This window comes from Oenanthe melanoleuca, chromosome 25, assembly GCF_029582105.1.
Source record: "Oenanthe melanoleuca isolate GR-GAL-2019-014 chromosome 25, OMel1.0, whole genome shotgun sequence".
Classification (NCBI taxonomy): domain Eukaryota; kingdom Metazoa; phylum Chordata; class Aves; order Passeriformes; family Muscicapidae; genus Oenanthe; species Oenanthe melanoleuca.
In genome coordinates this window covers 6,456,247-6,472,414 of record NC_079358.1, presented here as the reverse complement: position 1 = coordinate 6,472,414, position 16,168 = coordinate 6,456,247, and the positions used below count along the sequence as shown (strand labels likewise).

Sequence of the window (16,168 nt, the reverse complement as noted above, 5' to 3'; positions counted from 1 at the left end):
CGTACCCCTGTAACCCCCATACATCCCCTACAACGCCCACACCCGCCCCACACCCCTACATCCCCTGTACCCCTATAGCCCCCACAGCCCCTGTAGCCCCCATACCTGCCCCACACCCGTATAACCTCTACATCCCCTATAACGCCCACACCTGCCCCACACCCCCACACCCCTATATCCCCTATAGCCCCCAAATCTGCCCCATAGCCCCACACCCCCTACACCCCCCATACCTGCCCCACACCCCTATAACCCCCACATCCCCTGTACCCCTATAGCCCCCACACCCCCTATAGTCCTCATACCTGCCCCACACCCCTACACCCCCTATAGCCCCCATAAACCCGATAACCCCTGTAACCCCTACACCCCCCTATAACCCCCACCCCCCTATAGCCTCCATACCTGCCCCATATCCCTACACCCCCATAACCCCTGTAACCCCTCTAGCCCCCACACCTGCCCCACACCCCCCGTACCCCTATAACCCCTGTAACCCTTACATCCCTATAGCCCCTACACCCCCCATACCTGCCCCACACCCCCCGTACCCCTATAGCCCTCATACATCCCCCTATAACGCCCACACCTGCCCCACACCCCTACAGCCCCTATATCCCCTATAGCTCCCATACCTGCCCCACACCCCTACAGCCCCTGTACCCCCATAACCCCTGTAACCTCCACACCCCTATAACCCCTACACCCCCTCTAATCCCCATAAACCCGATAACCCCTGTAACCCCCACATCCCCCACATCCCTTATAGCCCCCATACCTGCCCCACACCCCTATAGCCCCCACACCCCCTACAACACCCACACCCGCCCCACATCCCCACACCCCTACATCCCCTGTACCCCTATAGCCCCCACAGCCCCTACACCCCCCACACCTGCCCCACACCCCCGTACCCCTATGGCCTCCATACATCCCCCTACAACGCCCACACCTGCCCCACACCCCCGTACCCCCATAACCCCCCACCCCCCACCCCCCGCCCCTGCCCTCACCGCGTGCCGCGGGGTCCCCGCGCCCCCCGCCCGCTGCCGCAGGTGCCGGTTCTCGCGGGCCAGGCGCTGCAGCTGCCCCTCGAGCTGCGCGATGCGGCGGCGCTGCGAGGCCAGGAGATGTCGCTGAGTCGCGATAATCCGGTTCAGCTCCAGCAGGTACTCGACAGCGCGGTCGGGGGGGTCGGAACCCCCCGGGGGGGCCCCGCCGCCCCCCGCGCCCTCCATGGCCCCCCGGGGGGGGAGGGGGAAACGTGGGGGGGGGTGGGTGGGGGGAGGGGGGGTCAGGGAGGGGGGTCCGGCATGCGGGGGTGGGGAGGAGGGGGTTAAAAGTGGGGGAGGGGGGTTAAAAAATTTGGGGGGGGTGTAAAATGTGGGGGAGGGCGGGGGTGTAAAATGTGAGGGGGGGGGGTCTTAAAATGTGGGGGGGGGGCTCCGGTAGCCCCGAGGGTGAGGGTGGGGGGGGGCCCTGAATGAGTGGGGGGGGGATGGGGGGGCCCCGAGTGTGATGGGGGGGAGGGGGGGGCGCGGCCCGGGCGGGGGGCGGCGGGGGCGGGGGGGGGTGGGGGGGGGGGCGGCTCGGGGGGGGCCCGATCCGGGCGCGGAGCTCGGAGGGAGGAGGAGAAGCGGGTGGGGGGCGGGGCGAGGGGGCGGGGCCAAGGCAGCCCCTCCCCCCTCCCCAAACCCCTCCCCCTCCCCCCCCCCCCCAGGCCATGGACCGCCCCCCCCCCCGCGGGGATTTTGGGGGGGGGGGGACACCCCCTCCCCCCCCCCTCCAGAAAGGGACCCCCGGCGTTCCTGCCCCGCCCCCTTCATTAACCCTAATTAACAACCAGATGGGGGGGCGGGGCTTGACCCCCCCCTCCCCCCTCCCCCACCCAAAAACTCCTCCGGGACCCCCCGTGTCCCCCTCCCCCCCGCTCCGTGTCCCCCTCCCCCCGCTCCGTGACCCCCCCGCGACCCCCGGGCTGTGACCCCTCCCCCCCCCCGGTGCCCCCCCCCCATTTCCCCCCCTCCCCCCCGCCCCCCCCGCGCCGCCGCCGGCTCAGCCCGGACGTTGCCATGGCAACGGGGCACAAATAACTCGGGCTCTGATTGGGGTTCGGCCGCCGCACGGGGAGGGACCCCCGGCCCCCGAGACCCCCGAGACCCCCGAGACCCCCCCGGAGACCCCCCGGACACACCCGGACACCCCCAGAGACCCCCCCAGAGACCCCCAAACAAACCCGAAGCCCCCAGAGCCCCCCCGAGACCACCGGACACCCCCCGGACACACCCGGACACCCCCAGAGACCCCCAGAGACCCCCCGGACACCCCCCGGAGACCCCCAAACTACCTCGGAGCCCCCCGGAGCCCCCCAGACACCCCCAAACCAACCTGGACACCCCCGGGCTCCCCCAAAACCCCCGAGAGCCCCCAGACCCCTCCCAAGCGCCCTCGGATCCCCAAAGGAACCCCCAAAACCCCCCAGACCCACCCAGAGCCCCCCCGGACCCCCCCAAACCACTCCGGACCCCCCCGGACCCGACCCGGAGACCCCCAAACCCCCCCAGAGCCCCCCCTGACACCCCCAGACTCACCCAGAGCCCCCCGAACCACCCCAGACCCTCCCCCAAGCCCCCCGGACCCCCCCAAACGAATCCTGACACCCCCAGACCCCCCCAAACCACCCGGGACCCCCCCGGACCCCCCCAACCTTCGAACGCCCCTCCCCCCCCATAACCCACGGGCTGTGCCCCCCCCGGGGGTCTCTCAGAGCCCCTCCCCCAAATAACCCCCCAAAGCCCCTCGGGGACCCCCCGAGAGCCCCCCCAAGCCCTGGAGTTACCCCTCGCCCCCCTCCGTCACCCCAGAGACCCCCGGGGGTCCCTCAGCCCCACAGAGCCCCTCCCCCACCCGGGACAGCCCCATGGAGCCCCCCGGGAATCTCAGAGCCCCCCAAAAGGGACCCCCAGTCCCCACAGAGCCCCCCAAAAACCCCCAGGACCCCCCAAAAGGGTTCCCCAGTCCCTACGGAGCCCCCCCCAACCCCCCAAAAAAACCCTAAATCCCCCCCGGGACCCCCATAGACCCCCCAGGACCCCCCCGTGGTTCTGAGAGACCCCAACCCCCCAACAGGGTCCCACAGCCCCCACAGAGACCCCCCCAAAAATCCCCTTAAGACCCCCAGGGACCCCCAAGGAGTCCCCCCATAGACCCCCCGGGGGTCCCCAGAGCCCCCCCAAACCCCCCCAGGACCCCCCAAAAAGATCCCCCAGCCCCTATAGAGCCCCTCCCCCCCACCAAAACCCCCCGAAGCCCCCCCAGGGACCCCCAGAGCCCCCCCGGGGGTCTCCCAGCCCCTCCCCCCCCCAGAGCCCCCCGGGGGTCTCCCAGCCCCTCCCCCCCCCAGAGCCCCCCGGGGGTCTCCCAGCCCCTCCCCCCCCCGCACACACGCTCAGGGTGGGGGAGGGGCGATGACAATTCCTTTATTTTCAGAAATTCCATAAAAACCGCGGGGGGGGGGAGGGGCAGAGCGGGATTTGGGGGGGGGGAACCCCAATATTGGGGGAGGGGGGGGGAGGGGTCACCGCCCCACCCCCACCCCCGGGACTTTTGGGGGACCCCAAAATTTGGGGGGGGGGGGGGGACTCAGGGGGGTCCCATGAATTTGGGGGTGGGGGTCACGATGATTTTTTGGGGGGGTCCCTCAGGATTTTTTTGGGGTCCCCTGGGGTATTTTTGGGGTCCTCAAGAATTTTTTGGGGTTCCCCAGGAGGATTTTGGGGTCTCTGGGATTTTTGGGGTCCCCCGGGTTATTTTTGGGATTCCTGGGATATTTTTTTGGGGTCCCCCATGATTTTGGGGTGCCCAGGAGTTTTTGGGGTCCCCCCCAGGATATTTTTGGGATCCCCAGAATATTTTTGGGGTTCCCCCGGGGTACTTTGGGGTCCCGAAGAATTTTTTTGGGGTCCCCCCAGGATTTTGGGATCCCCAGGATGTTTTTGGGGTCCCCCCGAATTTTTTGGGGTCTCCGTGATTTTTTGGGTTTCTCAGATTATTTTTGGGGTCTCTGTGACTTTTGGGGTGCCCCGGGTTATTTTTGGGGTCCCCTGGGACATTTTGGGGTCCCCCAGGATTTTGGGGTCTCCAAGATTTTTTAGGGTCCCCGGAGTATTTTTGGGGTCCCCCCGAATTTTTTGGGGTCCCCAAGAATTTTTTTGGGGTTCCCCAGGAGGATTTTGGGATCCCCTGGGATATTTTTTGGGATCCCCCAGTTTATTTTAGGGTCCCCCAGAATATTTTTAGGGTCCCCCGGGTTATTTTTGGGGTCTCTTGTGATTTTTGGGGTCCCCCAGGTTATTTTTGAGATCCCCACAATATTTTTGGGGTCCCCCCGGATAATTTGGGTCCCCCAGAATTTTGGGGTCCCCGGGATATTTTTGGTGTTTTGGGATTTTTTTTGTCCTGGGATTTTTTTTTGGGGTCCCCCCGAATTTTTTGGGGTCTCCGTGATTTTTGGGGTCCCCCCGGGATTTTTTTGGGGTCTCCATGATATTTTTTTGGGGTCCCCCAGAATTTTGGGGGTCACTCCGGGATTTCTGGGGTCCCCAAGAATTTTTTTGGGGTTTCCCCGGGATATTTTGGGATCCCCGGGATATTTTTTAGGGTCCCCCTGGGTTATTTTTGGGGTCTCTGGGATATTTTTGGGGTCCCCCAGGTTATTTTAGGGTCCCCCCGGTTATTTTGGGGTCCCCCGGAATATATTGGGGTCCCCCCGGGATATTTTGGGTCTCTGGGATATTTTTGGGGTCCCCCCGGTTTATTTTGGGGTCCCCCCGGTTATTTTCGGGGTCCCCCCCGGTTATTTTGGGGTCTCCGTGATTTTTTGGGATCCCCAGGATATTTTTTGGGGTCCCCCCGGTTATTCTGGGGTCCCCCCGGGTATTTTGGGGTCCCCCGGGGTATTTTTGGGGTCCCCAAGAATTTTTTTGGGGTCCCCCCAGGTTATTTTTGGGGTCCCCCAGGATATTTTGGGGCTCTGTGATTTTTGGGGTCTCTGGGATTTTTTTGGGTCCCCGGGTTATTTTGGGGTCCCCCCCGGGTTATTTTTGGGGTCCCCCCGCCAGGATATTTTTGGGATCCCCGGGATATTTTTGGGGTCCCCCCGAATTTTTTGGGGTCTCCGTGATTTTTTGGGTTCCCCAGATTATTTTTGGGGTCCCCGGGTTATTTTTGGGGTCTCTGGGATATTTTGGGGTCTCTGGGATATTTTGGGGTCCCCCCGGGATATTTTTGGGATCCCCGGGTTATTTTGGGGTCCTCCCGGGTATTTTGGGGTCCCCGAGGTTATTTTGGGGTCCCCCCGGGTGTTTTGGGGTTCCCCCGGTTATTTTGGGGTCCCCCCGGGATATTTTGGGGTCCCCCCGGTTATTCTGGGGTCCCCCCGGGTGTTTTGGGGTCTCTGGGATATTTTTTGGGGTCCCCCCGGGTGTTTTGGGGTCCCCCCGGTTATTTTGGGGTCCCCCCGGTGTTTTGGGGTCACTGCTCGCTGGGGGTGGGGTTGGTGTCCGGGTACTTGGTGAGGTCAAAGGTCAGCACCTTGCTGATGACGCAATCGCCTTGCTGGGGGGGGGGGGAGGGGAGGGGGGGGGAGGGGTCACGGCCCGACCTCCGACCCCCCAAAATCCCCGAACCCCCAAAAATCCCCCGAACCCCCAAAGGGACCAAACACCCCCCAAAAAAACCCCTCCCCCACAGGAACCCCCCCAAAATTTGGGTTTTTTTGGGGGAGCCCCTCCCCCACAGGAACCTCCCCATTTTGGGAGCCCCTCCCCCCAATAGGACCCCCCCAAATTCTGTTTTTTTTGGGGACCCCTCCCCCAACAGGAACCCCCCCCAAATTTTAGGGTTTTGGGAGCCCCTCCCCCCAAATTTGGGTTTTTGGGGAGCCCCTCCCCCCCCAAATTTTGGGTTTTTTTGGGAGCCCCTCCCCCAGTAAGAACCCCCCCATTTTGGGGACCCCTCCCCCAATAGAAACCCCCCAAATTTTGGGATTTTTAGGGAGCCCCTCCCCCCACAGAAACCCCCCAATTTGGGAACCCCTCCCCCAACAGGAACCCCCAAATTTTGGTTTTTTTGGGGAGCCCCTCCCCTAATAAGAATCCCCCAAATTTTGGAAGCCCCTCCCCCCAATAGAAACCCCCAAATTTTAGGGTTTTTGGGGAGCCCCTCCCCCAATCAGAACCTCCCCATTTGGGGAGCCCCTCCCCCCACAGGAATTCCCAAATTTTGGGGTTTTTTTGGACATCCCCCTCCCCCAAATTTTGGTTTTTTTTTGGGGACCCCTCCCCCAATAGGCCCCTCCCAAATTTTAGTTTTTTTTTTTTACCCCGCCCCTCCCCCATTTTGGGTTTTTGGGGAGCCCCTCCCCCCACAGAAACCCCCCAAATTTTGGGGTTTTTTTTGGACCCCCCCTCCCCTCCCCCATTTTGGGTTTTTGACACTTTGGGGCATTTCTGGGACATTTTTGGCTATTTTGGGGCATTTCTGGGTGTTTTGGGTAATTTTTGGGGTTTTTTTGGGTGGTTTAGGGATATTTTTGGGGCATTTCACTGAAATTTTGGGGTATTTTGGGGCAGTTTTGGAGGTTTTAGGGGCATTTTTTTGAGTTTTAGGAATATTTTGGATGTTTTAGGGGAATTTTTGGGGCATTTCAGGGACATTTTTGGGTATTTTGGGACATTTCTGGGTGTTTTTGGAGAATTTTTTGGTGCTTCAGGGGCATTTTTGGGGTATTTTGGGTGTCTCAGGGATTTTTTGGGGCATTTTTTGGTATTTTGGGGCATTTCACTGAAATTTTGGGGTATTTTGGGGCAGTTTTGGAGGGTTTAGGGACATTTTTTTTGAGTTTTAGGGACATTTTGGGGCATTTTTGGGTATTTTGGGACATTTTTGGGTATTTTGGGACATTTTTGGGTGTTTCTGGAGCATTTTTTGGTACTTTGGGGCATTTCACTGATATTTTGGGGTATTTTAAGGGTATTTTGGGGCAGTTTTGGTATTTCAGGGTTTTTTTGGGTGGTTTAGGGATATTTTTGGGACATTTTGGGGCATTTCTGGGTGTTTTTGGGGTGTTTTTTGGTATTTCAGGGGCATTTTTGGGGTATTTTGGGTGTCTCAGGGATTTTTTGGGGCATTTTTTGGTTTTTTGGGGCATTTCACTGAAATTTTGGGGTATTTTAGGGCAGTTTTGGAGGTTTTAGGGGCATTTTTTTTGAGTTTTAGGGATATTTTGGGGCATTTTAGGCACATTTTTGGGGATTTCAGGGACATTTTGGGGTATTTTAAGGGTATTTTGGGTGTTTTGGGATATTTTTTGGGATGTCTCAGGGCAATTTTTGGGGTGCTTTTGGGTATTTTGGGGATCTCAGGGATATTTTAGGAATATTTTGGGGCATTCCAGGGACATTTTGGGGTATTTTAAGGGTATTTTGGGTGGTTTAGGTTTTTTTTTTTTTTATTTCAGGGGCAGTTTTTGGGGTATTTTGGGTGTCTCAGGGATATTTTGGCCATTTTTGGGATATTTTGGGGTGGTTTAGGGATATTTTTGGGTATTTTGGGGCATTTCACTGATATTTTGGGGTATTTTGGGGCAGTTTTGGAGGTTTTAGGGGCATTTTTTGAGTTTTAGGAATATTTTGGGGATATTTTGGGACATTTCAGGGACATTTTTGGGCATTTTGGGGCATTTCTGGGTGTTTTTGGGGTATTTTTTGGTGTTTCAGGGGCATTTTTGGGCATTTTGGGTGGTTTAGGGATATTTTTTGGTATCTCATGGGTATTTTTTGGGTATCTCAGGTGTATTTTGGGATGTCTCAGGGCTATTTTTGGGTGTCTCAGGGATGTTTTAGGTTATTTTTGGGTTATCTCAGGTGTATTTTGGATTATTTTGGGGTGTCTCAGAGTTATTTTGGGGTATCTCAGGTGTATTTTTGGGGATATTTTAGGATATTTTGGGCTCCCACCCCCTACCTCGGGGTGTCTCAGGTCTATTTTGGGTTATTTTGGGATATTTTGGGGAAATTTTGGGCTGTCTCAGTTGCATTTTGGGATATTTTGGGATATTTTTGGCTCCTACCCCCCCCGTACCTCGGGGTGTCTCAGGGATATTTGGGGCTATTTTGGGTTATTTTGGGTTATTTTGGGCTGTCTCAGGTGTATTTTTGGGATATTTTGGGTTATTTTGGGTTATTTTTGGGATATTTTGGGACATTTTTGGCTCCCCCCCCCTGTACCTCGGGGTAATTCAGGGATACTTTGGGTTATCTCAGGTGTATTTTTGGGCTGTTTTTGGCTGTCTCAGGTGTATTTTTGGGTTATTTTGGGCTATCTCAGGTGTATTTTTGGGTTATTTTGGGCTATCTCAGGTGTATTTTTGGGGATATTTTGGATTATTTTGGGATATTTTGGGCTATTTTGGGATATTTTTGGCTCCCACCCCCTACCTCAGGGTATCTCAGGTGTATTTTGGGTTATTTTGGGCTGTCTCAGTTGTATTTTGGGGATATTTTGGATTATTTTGGGCTATTTTGGGGATATTTTGGGCTGTCTCAGTTGTATTTTGGGGATATTTTGGGTTATTTTGGGATATTTTGGGATATTTTAGGACATTTTTGGGCTCCCACCCCCCCTACCTCGGGGTATCTCAGGGATATTTTGGGCTATCTCAGGGCTATTTTGGGGATATTTTGGGGTATCTCAGTTGTATTTTGGGGATATTTTGGGGTATTTTGGGATATTTTAAGGGATATTTTGGGATATTTTTGGCTCCCACCCTCTACCTCGGGGTATCTCAGGGATATTTTGGGCTGTCTCAGGTGTATTTTGGGGCTATTTTGGGGTACTCAGTTGTATTTTGGGATATTTTGGGATATTTTGGGACATTTTTGGCTCCCCCCCCTGTACCTCGGGGTATCTCAGGGATATTTTGGGCTGTCTCAGGGCTATTTTGGGGATATTTTGGGGTATCTCAGTTGTATTTTGGGATATTTTGGGATATTTGGGATATTTGGGGAACCTGAGGTTATTTTGGGATGGATTTTGGGGATATTTTGGGATATTTTGGGATATTTTGGGACATTTCTGGCTCCCACCTCGGGGTAGACGCCGATCAGGCTCTGGGCCTTGGTGTAAAACTCCTCCTTGAGGGAGATGACGATGGCCTGGAAGTTGGAGGCCGACTGCTCCTTGATGTAATTGGCCACCTGGGGACCCAAAAATGGATCTGGGGACCCCAAAAACGGGTCTGGGCACCCCAAAAACGGGTCTGGGGACCCCAAAACGGGGCTGGGGACCCCAAAAATGGATCTGGCACCCCAAAAACCCGCCTGGGGACCCCAAAAACGGGTCTGGGCACCCCAAAAACGGGTCTGGGGACCCAAAAAATGGATCTGGGGACCCAAAAACCCACCTGGGGACCCCAAAAATGGATCTGGCACCCCAAAAACGGGTCTGGGGACCCCAAAAACCCACCTGGGGACCCCAAAAATGGATCTGGGGACCCCAAAAAATGGATCTGGGGACCCCAAAAACGGGTCTGGGGACCCCAAAAATGGATCTGGGGACCCCAAAAAATGGATCTGGCACCCCAAAAACGGGTCTGGGGACCCCAAAAATGGATCTGGGGACCCCAAAAAATGGATCTGGGGACCCCAAAAACGGGTCTGGGGACCCCAAAAACCCACCTGGGGACCCCAAAAAATGGATCTGGCACCCCAAAAACGGGTCTGGGGACCCAAAAAATGGATCTGGCACCCCAAAAACCCACCTGGGGACCCCAAAAATGGATCTGGCACCCCAAAAACCCACCTGGGGACCCCAAAAATGGATCTGGCACCCCAAAAACCCGCCTGGGGACCCCAAAAACCCACCTGGGGACCCCAAAAACGGGTCTGGGCACCCCAAAAACGGGTCTGGGGACCCAAAAAATGGATCTGGGGACCCAAAAACCCACCTGGGGACCCCAAAAACCCACCTGGGGACCCCAAAAAAGGATCTGGGGAGCCCAAAAAGTGGATCTGGCACCCCAAAAACGGGTCTGGCACCCCAAAAACGGGTCTGGGGACCCCAAAAATGGATCTGGGGAGCCCAAAAAATGGATCTGGCACCCCAAAAACGGGTCTGGGGACCCCAAAAATGGGTCTGGCACCCCAAAAAATGGATCTGGGGACCCCAAAAACGGGTCTGGGGACCCAAAAAATGGGTCTGGCACCCCAAAAAATGGATCTGGGGACCCCAAAAACGGGGCTGGGGACCCCAAAAACCCACCTGCAGACCCCAAAAACCCACCTGGGGTCCCCGAAAACGGGTCTGGGGACCCAAAAAATGGATCTGGCACCCCAAAAATTGATCTGGCACCCCAAAAACGGGTCTGGCACCCCAAAAACGGGTCTGGCACCCCAATAACAGGTCTGGGGACCCCAAAAACGGCCTTGGCACCCCAATAACCCACCTGGGGACCCAAAAACGGATCTGGCACCCCAAAAAATGAATCTGGCACCCCAAAAACCCACCTGGGGACCCCAAAAACCCACCTGGGGACCCCAAAAAACGGATCTGGCACCCCAAAATTGGGATGGGGAACCCCAAAATTGGAGGTTTTAGGGGTAAAATCCCTCCCTGGGTGGGAAATGGGGCTGGGGGAGGTTGGGGTGACACCCCCAGAGCCCAAAATGGGGAGGGGGCCCCAAAAAAAATATGGATGTGGGACCCCCAAAAATGGGATGGGAAACCCCAAAATTGGGATGGGGAACCCCAAAGTTGGGACAGGGAACCCCAAAATTGGGGTGCAGAACCCCAAAACTGAGGTGGAAAACCCTAAAACTGGGGCTGGGGGAGGTTGGGGTGACACCCCCAGACCCCAAAATCACACGGGGGAGCCCCAGGGTGGGGAGGGGTCCCCACAAATTGAGGAGGGTCCCCCCAAATCGGGCAGGGGTCCCCCCAAATTGAAGAAGGGTCCCCCCAAATTAAGCAGGGTCCCCCCCAAATTGAGGAGGGGTTCCCCCAAATCAGGAAGGGCCCCCCCCAAACCGAGGGTCCCCCCAAAGCGAGGGTCCCCCCAAATTGAGGAGGGGTTCCCCCAAATCAGGAAGGGCCCCCCCCAAATTGGGCAGGGCCCCCCCAAATCGGGCAGGGATCCCCCCAGGGTGAGGAGGGGTCCCCCCAAACCAAGGAGGGTCCCCTCAAACCGAGGAGCGTCCCCCCAAATCGGGCAGGGCCCCCCCAAATTGAGGAGGGGTCCCCCCAGACCCCGCCCCTCCCCCACCTTGCCGATGTTGGTGTTGTCCAGCGCGGCGTCGATCTCGTCCAGCACGAAGAACGGAGCGGGCTTGTAACTGTGGGGGAGGGGGCTGGGACACACAGGGACCCCAAAAACACCCCAAAAACACCCCAAAACACAGGGACACCCCAAAAACACAGGGACACCCCAGCTTGTAACTGTGGGGGAGGGGCTGGGACACACAGGGACCCCAAAAACACCCCAAAAACACCCCAAAAACACCCCAAAACACCCCAAAAACACACAGGGACCCCAAAAACACCCCAAAAACACCCCAAAAACACCCCAAAAACACCCCAAAAAACACCCCAAAAACACCCCAAAAACACACAGGGACCCCAAAAAACACCCCAAAACACAGGGACACCCCAGCTTGTAACTGTGGGGGAGGGGCTGGGACACACAGGGACCCCAAAAACACCCACACCCCAAAAACAGACACCCAGGGACCCCAAAAACACCCCAAAAACACCCCAAAACACAGGGACCCCCAAAAACACCCCAAAAACACCCCAAAAACACACAGGGACCCCAAAAACACCCCAAAAACACCCCAAAACACAGGGACCCCCCAAAAACACCCCAAAAACACCCCAAAAACACACAGGGACCCCAAAAACACCCCAAAAACACCCCAAAACACAGGGACCCCCAAAAACACCCCAAAAACACCCCAAAAACACACAGGGACCCCAAAAACACCCCAAAAACACCCCAAAACACAGGGACCCCCAAAAACACCCCAAAAACACCCCAAAAACACAGGGACCCCCAAAAACACCCCAAAAACACAGGGACCCCCAAAAACACCCCAAAAACACCCCAAAAACACACAGACACCCCAAAAACACAGGCTTGTAACTGTGGGGGAGGGGCTGGGACACACAGGGACACCCCAAAAACACAGGGACCCCAAAAACCACAGGGACACCCTGGCTTGTAACTGTGGGGGAGGGGCTGGGACATGGGCACCCCAAAAACCACAGAGACCCCCCCAGTGCACCCCAAAACCACAGGGACACCCAAAAACACAGGGACACCCCAAAAACACCCCAAAACACAGGCTTGTAACTGTGGGGGAGGAGCTGGGACACACAGGGACCCCAAAAACACCCCAAAAACACCCCAAAAAACACCCAAACACCCCAAAAACACCCCAAAACACACACAGACACCCCAAAAACACCCCAAAACACACCCAGACACCCCAAAAACACCCCAAAACACACAGACACCCCAAAAACACCCCAAAACACAGGCTTGTAACTGTGGGGGAGGGGCTGGGACACACAGGGACCCCAAAAACACCCCAAAAACACCCCAAAAACACCCCAAAAACACCCCAAAAACACCCCAAAACACCCCAAAAACACCCCAAAAACACCCCAAAAACACCCCAAAAACACCCCAAAAACACCCCAAAAACACCCCAAAAACACCCCAAAAAACACCCCAAAAACACCCCAAAAACACCCCAAAAACACAGGGACCCCCAAAAACACCCCAAAAACACCCCAAAACACAGGGACACCCCAAAAACACCCCAAAAAACCCCAAAACACAGGGACCCCAAAAACACCCCAAAAACACCCCAAAAACACCCCAAAACACAGGCTTGTAACTGTGGGGGAGGGGCTGGGACACAGGGACCCCCAAAAACACCCCAAAACACACACAGACACCCCAAAAACACAGGCTTGTAACTGTGGGGGAGGGGCTGGGACACACAGGGACACCCCAAAAAACAGAGACCCCAAAAACCACACAGGGACCCCAAAAACCACAGGGACACCCTGGCTTGTAACTGTGGGGGAGGGGCTGGGACATGGGCACCCCAAAAACCACAGAGACCCCCCCAGTGCACCCCAAAACCACAGGGACACCCAAAAACACACAGGGACCCCAAAAACCACAAAGACCCCAAAAACACAGGGACACCCAAAAACACACAGGGACACCCCAAACTGGGCACCCCAAAAACCACAGGGACACCCAAAACACACAGGGACACCCAGTGCACCCCAAAAACCACACACGGGTACCCCAAAAACCACAGAGACACCCAAAAACCACAGGCACCCCAAAAACACACAGGGACCCCAACTGGGCACCCCAAAAACACAGCGACACCCCAAAAACCGACAGGGACACCCCAAAACCAACAGGGACACCCCAAAAACAACAGGGACACCCCAAAAACCACAGAGGGACATCCCCAGTGCACCCCAAAACCCCACAGGGACCCCCCCCAAAAAACACACAGGGACCCCCCCCAAAAACCACACAGGGACCCCAAAAACACACACAGGCACCCCAAACCACCCCAGTGCACCCCAAAACCCCAAAGGGACCCCCCCAGTGCACCCCAAAACCTGAGAGGGACCCCAGACACCCCCAGGGACCCCAAAACCCCCCAGGGACCCCCAGAGGAGCCCCCCGGGTTTTGGGGGGAGTTTTGGGGGGTCCCACCTGTGAATTTTTGGGATTCCCCAGGAGATTTTGGGGTCCCTCAGGATTTTGGGGTCCCCTTGGGGATTTCTGGGGTCTCACCTGTGGGTTTTGGGGTTTCCCCTGGGGATTTTAGGATCTCCCTGGATTTCGGGGTTCCCCCAAGATTTTGGGGTCCCTCCAGGATTTTGGGGTTCCAGGTTTGTGAAGAGCAGGGCCAGGGTGGCCAGAGAAGTTTTTGGGGGGATCCCTGGGATTTTTGGGATTACCTCTGGGGTTTCCACTCGAGTTTTTGGGATTTCCCAGGAGATTTTGGGGTCCCCCAGCATTCTGGGGTCCCCCCTGTGGGTTTTGGGGTCCCCCAGAAGATTTTGGGGTCCCACCTGTGGGTGGGGCTGAGCAGGGTCAGGGTGGCAAGAAATTTTTGAGGGGATTCCTGGGGATTTTCCCTTAGTTTTTTGGGGTACCCCCCTGGATTTTGGGATTTCCCCTGGGAATTTTAGGATCCCCCAGTAGATTTTGGGGTTCCACCTGTGGATTTTGGGATCCCCCAGGATATTTCAGGGTCCCCCAGGTTTATTTCGGGGTCCCCCAGGGTTATTTTTGGGGTCCCACCTGTGGATGGCGAAGAGCAGCGCCAGCGCAGTCACGGTTTTTGGGATTTTGGGATTTCCCTGGGGGATTTTAGGGTCCCCCAGGATATTTTGGGGTCCCCCAGGGTTATTTCGGGGTCCCCCAGGATATTTTGGGGTCCCCCAGGATATTTTGGGGTCCCCCCAGGTTTATTTTGGGGTCCCACCTGTGGATGGCGAAGAGCAGCGCCAGCGCAGCCACGGTTTTGGGATTTCCCTGGGAGATTTTAGGGTCCCTCAGGATATTTTAGGGTCCCCCAGGGTGTTTTGGGGTCCCAGGGTTATTTTGGGGTCCCCCAGGGTGTTTTGGGGTCCCACCTGTGGATGGCAAAGAGCAGCGCCAGCGCAGCCACGGTTTTGGGATTTTGGGATTTCCCTGGGGGATTTTAGGGTCCCCCAGGGTTATTTTGGGGTCCCCCAGGGTTATTTTGGGGTCCCACCTGTGGATGGCGAGGAGCAGCGCCAGCGCAGCCACGGTTTTTGGGATTTTGGGATTTTCCTGGGGGATTTTAGGGTCCCCCAGGATATTTTAGGGTCCCCCAGGGTTATTTTGGGGCCCCAGGATATTTTGGGGTCCCCCAGGGTTTTTTGGGGTCCCACCTGTGGATGGCGAAGAGCAGCGCCAGCGCAGCCACGGTTTTCTCTCCCCCCGACAGGTTGTCCATGGGCCGGAAGCGCTTCCCGGGGGCGACGCAGTTGTAATTGATCCCGTCCAGGTACGGCTCCTCGGGGTTCTCGGGGCCCAAAAACGCCTGAGAGAGACAGGTGTGACAGGTGTGACACAGGTAACAGGTGTGACACAGGTGTAATTGATCCCGTCCAGGTACGGCTCCTCGGGGTTCTCGGGGCCCAGGAACGCCTGAGACAGGTGTGACAGGTGTGACACAGGTGTGACACAGGTGTGACACAGGTAACACACAGGTGTGACACAGGTGTAATTGATCCCGTCCAGGTACGGCTCCTCGGGGTTCTCGGGGCCTAAAAATGCCTGGGGGGACAGGTGAGAGACAGGTGAGAGACAGGTGAGAGACAGGTGTGACACAGGTGTGACACAGGTGAGAGACAGGTGTGACACAGGTAACACAGGTGAGAGACAGGTGAGAGACAGGTGAGAGACAGGTGTGACACAGGTGTGACACAGGTGTAATTGATCCCGTCCAGGTACGGCTCCTCGGGGTTCTCGGGGCCTAAAAACGCCTGGGGGGGACAGGTGAGACACAGGTGTGACACAGGTGTGACACAGGTGTGACACAGGTGTAATTGATCCCGTCCAGGTATGGCTCCTCGGGGTTCTCGGGGCCTAAAAACGCCTGAGACAGGTGAGAGACAGGTGTGACACAGGTGAAACAGGTGTGACAGAGGTGTGACAGGTGTGATACAGGTGTGAGATGTGTGACACAGGTAACACACAGGTGTGACACAGGTAACACACAGGTAACACACAGGTGTAATTGATCCCGTCCAGGTACGGCTCCTCGGGGTTCTCGGGGCCCAGGAACGCCTGGGGGGGACAGGTGAGAGACAGGTGAGACACAGGTGTGACACAGGTGTAATTGATCCCGTCCAGGTACGGCTCCTCCGGGTTGTCGGGGCCCAAAAACGCCTGAGACAGGTGAGACAGGTGAGACAGGTGAGACAGGTGAGACAGGTGAGACAGGTGTGACACAGGTGAAACAGGTGTGACAGAGGTGTGACAGGTGTGATACAGGTGTGAGATGTGTGACACAGGTGACTCAAGGGTGGCTCCTGGGGG

At 56.7% G+C, this 16,168-nt stretch overlaps 2 protein-coding genes across 2 annotated transcripts in view; both read right to left on the bottom strand.

Annotated features, from left to right (window-relative positions):
• The window catches only part of LOC130263360 (IQ motif and SEC7 domain-containing protein 2-like), a 35,864-nt gene extending 34,626 nt beyond the window's left edge, over positions 1-1,238 (bottom strand). The window contains 1 exon segment of the mRNA XM_056510867.1: positions 1,014-1,238. Coding sequence (XP_056366842.1) covers positions 1,014-1,238 — 225 coding nt within the window.
• Positions 1,239-5,470: 4,232 nt separating this feature from the next.
• The window catches only part of SMC1A (structural maintenance of chromosomes 1A), a 56,619-nt gene continuing 45,921 nt past the window's right edge, over positions 5,471-16,168 (bottom strand). The window contains 4 exon segments of the mRNA XM_056510426.1: positions 5,471-5,616; positions 9,147-9,257; positions 11,321-11,390; positions 15,016-15,167. Of these exon segments, the coding sequence (XP_056366401.1) occupies positions 5,533-5,616; positions 9,147-9,257; positions 11,321-11,390; positions 15,016-15,167 (417 nt within the window). The 3' untranslated portion in view covers positions 5,471-5,532.